The 7629-nt window shown below is 41.4% G+C and overlaps 1 protein-coding gene across 3 annotated transcripts in view; it reads right to left on the bottom strand.

Annotated features, from left to right (window-relative positions):
- Positions 1-3216: 3216 nt before the first annotated feature.
- LOC107263966 (box A-binding factor) overlaps positions 3217-7629 on the bottom strand; it is a 43244-nt gene continuing 38831 nt past the window's right edge. For 2 of the 3 annotated variants that reach the window (XM_015731704.2, XM_015731706.2), the window contains exons 7-8: positions 5651-5942; positions 3217-5564 (exon numbers count right to left, since the gene is read on the bottom strand). In XM_015731704.2, coding sequence (XP_015587190.1) covers positions 5302-5564; positions 5651-5942 — 555 coding nt within the window. In that variant the 3' untranslated portion in view covers positions 3217-5301. Of the gene's footprint in view, positions 5565-5650; positions 5943-7629 lie in introns of those variants that run through there. The other variant, XM_015731707.2, reaches the window with a different exon arrangement.

Here is a 7629-nt window from a genome sequence, read left to right as displayed (position 1 = left end):
GCCAGACACGCAATTAACGTTACCAACGTACCTGACAAATAAACGTTCTTATATTCTTGTCGCGAATAACGACAAACGCCGCCATTCTTTCCGACTAAGCGTCTTGTTGTCTTGTAAAACCTTAAGTAAATCCAGATACTATTAGTTGCTAGGCGCGACGGCGTCTTTCGTAGATGAAATTGTCCTTGCGGGAGTAAGAGAAAACGAGAGAAAACGGAGACGGACGAAAAAACAGGCGTTAGACGTAGGAACGTTAATTTAAATTTGAAAAGTTACAATTTCGCATGCAAAAATTTTTTTTAATTATGTCAAATCATCGTACACAGATCATTGACGCTGATTCGAGTCATTAATTTTTTTTGAAATCTCACTTGGAATTAGTTGTTTGATTAAATTATTTTTTTTCCTATAAACTTCTTTTTTTATCACATAATTTTAGGGGTTATCGCGATTTGGCATTGTCCGGGATCGAGAGAACGTCTTATGGCCAATTTCTTCACCTTCGGATAAAATTAATCCGGCGGATAAACTTCTAAAACTTGAAATTGATTGGTTAGCTGGGAATTTATGGGACAAATTTTATCCGAAGGTGAAGAAATTGGCCGTTAAAGATCACTCTGGTTCGAGCTGTACTTCGAATGGACGTGAACGCGTCGCGACGCTACGGAAAGGCATCTCTTCTCGTGGGCTCTGTCCACGGACCCAAGAATTAGCGTACGACAAACAGTATTATCACCATTGTCTGATATTATTCCCATTATCTTATATGTACAGCGGCTATGTGCTTAATGATTAATAAAATATTATCTACATCAGGGGTATCTTCCTGGCGACGGATAGTTTCGTATCAGACGCGGTGTGAGCACCAATTCTGTCATTTCGTGAGAATCCGACGGTACGCGCGAACTAGATTTACGAATCGTCGGGATTTGCGAACGCGGCGAATACGCGACACCGTGAGTACGAGACGCGAGTACCACTGGAATCATACGTTTGCTTGAGAAAGAAGAAAGCACAAACAAAAATTCTTTGCAACGGAAGACGAAAATAAGAAATCATTAACCTAAAAAAAAATCATGGTAAGTTTCAACCCATCTATAGAAGTGTTTACGTATACGTGCCATAGATCATGCCCGAGATTCGAATTGAAATGAGTACTCGAAAAAGAAATTAAATAATAAAAAGATAAGTCAAGCAGCAACATGTCGCAACGTAGAAATCGAACGTCTCGAATGTCGCGTTGGATCAAAATAAAGCAGCGGTAACAGTGCCCCCGAACGTTTTCAACGAAACATTCGTACACGCGTATGTACACACATTCTGTCTTTTCATAATCCAGAAATAATACGCACGTGCGTCCGTGAAAACGTGTGCCGTAAGGCTGAGCGATGAGAAAAGACGCCCGGCGACGGCGGCAGGGATTTTTAAAAGGGCGTGAGCGACGATCGACACTCGAATTTACATAGTTGAACCGAAAAACCGTTTAATAACTTAACCTGGCATTTAATCGGGGATCGCGCAGGCAGAGACTCTATCGCGAGAAGCAATTTTTCTCGAGTAAAAGTGAACGTGCAGCGTACATCTTCGAAAAGAGGAAAACAATTGTGGGTGATAGGTGGAACGTCTGCGGGACGTGATTCCCAGTTAAGTGGTTAAATATATGGGGAAAAAGAATAATATGATAAACTTACGTCTCGTCTGTACGGAGCGTGTAGAAAACGACGTCAGAGCGAATCTTCAATTGAGTGCGAGTGACAGTGTGGTGTTTGTGGGAATGTGTGCTTGACACAGGTGTTCGAGGTGTGAAGCAGCAGCGCTGCTGCCGCCTGGTAGCGCAACTACGAAGCGATTTGATGCAAGAACCCGTCAAATATTGACTGACGATTACCGAGGGAACGTTGATGGTTTGTGTTAGGCAGCCATCTTGGTTTATGGGTGCCCCTCCTAGGCGCGGACACCAAGCTAAAGAGTACGGGTAACCCTGATGCACCCTTATCGTACGTGATCAAACATCCCCCTCTAGAACTTTATAACCAACTGACGAATAGAGGGGGGCACAAAATTTAACATGGTATTTACAGATTCTCGACGCCATCATGGAAATTCTTCTGCCCTGCATTCATGTCACTGGCTCTGCAGCATCCACCGTAAAAATCCGTGGACAGATACTCGTGAGGTTTCCCGTCTCATTAACTATCTTCTTTACCCGTGGACATTAGTTCAATTCGAATCTGCGAGAGCGACCGTAGCCCAGTGGGTACTGTCGCGGATTTTTAACCGGAAGAGTCGGGGTTCGCGTCTCTGGTTTCACACCAACAAATTCTCTCGCCAAATGTGATATTTCGTCAACACCTAAATTTATTCATAGGATCTTTACTCAGCACTGATATCTAAACTCTGCAGGTCCTCGCACTTGTCTATATCAGATCTCGCGAGAGACTGATATTAATAGCTGTTAATTACTAGTACATTAACCCACCAGGGATAAAACGATAAGAAAAGGACTCTGCCGTTATGGAGGCGACTACAGCCCAATGGATTACTGTCACGTATTTCCGATCGGAAGTATTCAGACTTCACGTTCTACTCCTACAAGCATATTTACCAATGGATTTTTCGCAGACGCAAGTAACCGAACACTGTTCAGAGTTGATAATGAAATTCTTGAGGTCCTCACACTTGCCACCTATAAGGTCTTCTCTCATCAGGTATATCAATAACTTCCACGAACTACTTCCGATTGAATTGGACCGAGTTACTGGTACGTTAAATCCATTGGAAAGGAATGAAGGAATCTGCCGTCAGGTAGCAACTTGCGTTTGTTTGTCCCGGGTTATTTTTACAAGGTGAAAAAAAAAGGTAGAAGCTTACTCTCGACGATGCTTACCATGGGCTAGTTTACTTTGGATGTTAGTATGCGAAGTATAGTCGAGGCTCTCTTATCATGGGGTGTTGTCATGGTTACAGAGCACACACGGGATCTGTACTGATAAAGCGGTCAGGTGAGATATTTTCACAAGGCAAAAGCCCCCAACTTGCATTATTACATTGGATTATAGGTTAAAGCGTCGCTTGCGTATGAAACTGACGCGGGAAAAAAGAAAGTGTGTTACGCGATCGTCCTATCACCCCGTGTACAAGATACAGAGTAAAACGACGTAATTGCGAGATCTCAAGATGGCCGCCGTGCGAGGTACTGGCGTTGCAGTAAGAGCATTTTACCTTTAAATATCCCGTTTTATTTTAAAAATAACTCATGACTCGATACAACACTCGTAAAATATATTATATCAAATATATTAACGTAGTCGCAAGCTTGGTATGTATTTCGTTACTAGAAAAAAAAAGAGATAAACGATGGATATCACCTTTTGATACTTTTTTTTTTGTTTCTTTCTTTCATTGTTTCTTGCCATTGCTATTTAACACTCCTCGCGCGCACAATCGCGTGCTCGTTTCACTGACTTCTGCTACTTCTTTCGTTCTATCTTTTTATTATATTCCAAGTTTCCTTATGATTTCTTTACTCAACTATTCACACTACGTCACGCACCTTAAATTTACCATAACTCTATGAACTACAAGGGGCATCCAGTATGCTGGACAATTTACTTATCTCCTAGACACATCTTATGCCTGAAATTACCAACTAATTATTTTCTTGGACACACATATATATATGTGTGAAAATTGTAATATATCTTTAATTAGGCCTAAATTAACAGTAACGGTTCTAGCAGCTCCAGTAGAGCCATATCCGATATACATAATAATTAATGCGATCTATTTACAAAGATAATTATTATTGCAATTTGGTGTCTTTAATTAATTAATTGCAGGAGCTGGTAATAAAAGTCGTCTTTGGTAATGAAGAGAAGAAACGTGTTTTTTTGTTTTCATTTTTTTTTTTTTTCTTTCCTGCTAATCCGTGCACCTTCGTCGGCGAGTCCTTAAGCATTTATATCCTGACAAATATTTACAAGAACGGGTCCATTCATCCATTTCCCTTCAACGTCCTGTCACCAGTGAATATTTCATTCACGACTGATGACGCTGATTAATCAATAAGACTCGTGTCAATAATATCAACACTTCCCGGCTGCACATTGCTCGAGCCTAGTATAATATTAGGATGTACGTGCATCCTATCGATACGGAATGATTAAACTATTTTGTCTTTTTTTTGTTTATGCATTTTAACGCATCTACATAGGCAGTATACCCTATGTACTTGCTCAATTAATTTGGCGAGAGTTCTTAAGGTCTAATAAGCGTTACGAGCTTGACAGCGCGTAAACAGGTAATTATGTAAATATCGTAAAATCGCGAGGAACGCCGATCGGTCTGGCATTGGAAAAAAAAAATCCATCAGAAAATTCAAAGAAAATCGACCAATCCATGACTTGTATAGAAGAAGTAAGCGAATTGACCTTAATCGAAAAGGTCTAAAAATTTACAAAAACGTTTTTCCATCCTCGCAAAAATTCATATTCGCGAAAGAGAATGTCTCAGTCTCGGAATTAGTAAAATATGAGATTACGCGCAGCGCAAATAACGACGCTTGTATATGTGTCTCACGTTGAAAACGTCTAAAAGCTAGGAATAAAAAATAAATCGCACGTTCAAGATCTCGTTCTAAAGACGTCCCCGAGTCCTGATATCTCGAGGAGACCCGACGCCATCGGAGGCGACCAGCAGTCAACAAGTACAACAATGCGAAAAACGTGAGAAAATCCGCTTAATCAATCAATTACGCCGTGCCCGGTCGAGGCGTCGCTTAATTTTACCGTTCTTATCGAGCGAATAGCCTCGCTCTTAGAAAAGGAAATAAAAAGAATGATACACGCACGCACGAACGAATGATAGCGTCGCAAGATTACAAATAGATTTTTAGACTTGGCCGTTGTTGGCGAACGCCGCCAGGTGGCAGCACCGTACGTGTCCCAAAGCCCACGTACGTACCTGGCAACCATAAATGTGCATACACTCGCGATCCTTATACAGTCAGGTTGTACGTTAAGAGAGAAAACAAAAACCAAATGGTAAGTCCTATTTACAATAACTGGCCATGGTCCATTTTTTAGGATTATGCACATAGAGCCACAAACGTAACTGTGCACCGAATCCACTCAAGTATTATGTACACAATTGATATACATATATTATTATGTGTTAGGCAGGCCGCTATTCGAGGAGCGAAGAAGAATGGTCCCGGAAAAGCTCATACAGCGAGATCACACAGTAGATGGGTCCACGTTCATCGGGATTCTCATCCCTGGATCATTCGCTAATACGATATTCTTAGGACGATATCGATACAACGGTGGGTCTCTCCAGGTGACCGTTGTCCAGCATGATCTTATTACTAGCATGACTGGGTGACGAGTTTCCCAGGGTGACGATGTGGGACGACGTCAGCTGATGATGATCCGGAGAGTGTCCAGCGGATACCACCACCGGCGAACGAGTGGTACAAGGTGGAGATGGATATTCGACCTTTAGCGAATGGCCTTCGATGAGATGCTGATGCTGATGCTGTTGCTGAGGATGCCAGCAGGGGTAGACTGGTAACGAAAGAAGTAAAGAAAGTTGGTTACTTGGTATATACGTTTTTAAATAATTCAAGTTCGTTCATCGCCCGTCAACCAACCTGGTTCCAGCTTCACACTGTTATTGTTGTTGTTGTTGTTGTTGTGATTGATAGAGCACGGAGCAACTGGTCCAGATATCGGAGTGTCCGAAGACTTCGTGCCACCCTTGGGTTTTCGCTTGCGGGTCTGAATGTTATCCTTCTTCATGGCAAGAGGTCTGTTAACCCCGTGAAGCTTGAAGTACAATCCGCAGGCGTTGCACACGGGTTCGCCGCACGTGTTACGACGCCACAAGGACGTCGTGGTCGTCTGGCAGTTACTGCAAGAGAGACCTACGCGCCTCGAAGCCGACTGCGGAAAGACAAGACAATTAATATATTTATTTATAAAGTACGCTTGCTTAAAATTTTTATTGCTACTATTTTTTTTTTAATTATTCTCATAGGACAAAACGGTCGATCAGACCACCGAGCGATCGTCTCGGACGGAACTCATCAGACTCAATGAAAAGGACGTGCGTGACTTCTATAAAGCGTTCGATAGTTCTCTCTCGAAACCAGAAAGTTCATCTAAATAGCAAATACGGTATTGACCAAAAATCTTATATGAATTTCGGGAAAAAAAAAAAAAAAAACGGCTCAAACAAATAAGCCAAATACTTCTTGCACAGATAAGTAACCGAAGCAACCGGTGGTGTAATTTAAGAATTTGTATTGCTGTCGTTATTTTCCAAAAAAATCTTCAACCCAAATAGTAACATCCTACATAAGTTTATTGGCTCGTCTGGCAGTTAATGTGTCAATGACGAAGCAGATTGCTCATTACTTTTTTTTTTTTCCAAAAAAAAAAAGATATATGAAAACACCACGTAGGGACCTTCTTGCGTTGCAAAAGTCACGTATAATCTTTTCTCTATGATACGTTCACTCGCAACAGCATCCCACAGAGTTACTGATGCGTTCCATACTTGTTTTCTGTGCAAGATCATTGAAGCAATGGACCAGTGTCAAGCAGAAGGCATCCGTCGCGAAGTCACACGCTCGTCTGTAAAACTCATTAAGACAAAATTTACATTAAGATGAGCTCCGTATTACCGAGACGAGGCTGGGCGTGATTTCGGGAAGGACAGTGGTTACCATGGGTATAGTGGCACCTCAAGCTACGAGAGAATATCTACAGATAGTTCGTTGTTAAACGATCGACTACTGGCAAAGGGAGAATTTCCTAGATCGAGAGAAGAAGAAATGATGGAGATAACCAATCGCTAGAAGATTTCGGATCGATGATATAAAAATAATTTTAAAAAAAGGTCAAATCAACGATACACGGTCTAGCGATGGGTTTTCATTTACGAGGATGCAGTTAGGACTCAGACATATACCCGGTGTCCTGAAATTTCAATTTTTCTTTTTTTTTTCGTTTTTCTCAAATTCATCAACATCATCCGATCGTCTTCAGGCACCATTTTCCTACCCCTTGGTAACACTGATCAACCGTGAATTTTCTTATGCAGAAATTCCATCATCGACGGCAAGTCCTAACTGCTCCGCCATGAATATCGTTGGGATAACAAGAGGAGGATAACGAAGGTTATGGAACGTCGAGAAGAAGATGAAGAATAAGAGAAAAGATGAAAGTGTAAACAAGTATGAAGATAGTACGTGAAAAGTTACGTTGTGATAAGGATGAGAGAGAGAGAGAGAGAGAGAGAGAGAGAGAGAGAGAGAGAGAGAAAGAGAGAGAGAGAGAGAGCGAAAGAGAGATAGATAGATAGATAGATAGATAGACAGATATAAAGAGCGAGAGAGAAATAAAAAGAAAAGAGAGCCAAAGAAAATAAAAGAAAATGCTGGAGAGCGAGAGAGAGAGAGAGAGAGAGAGAGAGAGAGAGAGAGAAAGAGAGAGAGAGAGAGAGCGAAAGAGAGATAGATAGATAGATAGATAGATAGACAGATATAAAGAGCGAGAGAGAAATAAAAAGAAAAGAGAGCCAAAGAAAATAAAAGAAAATGCTGGTATTTTGTCTTTGGGGGGGGGG

This window comes from Cephus cinctus, unplaced genomic scaffold, assembly GCF_000341935.2.
Source record: "Cephus cinctus unplaced genomic scaffold, Ccin1 Ccin1_scaffold0168, whole genome shotgun sequence".
Classification (NCBI taxonomy): domain Eukaryota; kingdom Metazoa; phylum Arthropoda; class Insecta; order Hymenoptera; family Cephidae; genus Cephus; species Cephus cinctus.
This window is presented reverse-complemented; position numbering and strand designations above follow the sequence as displayed.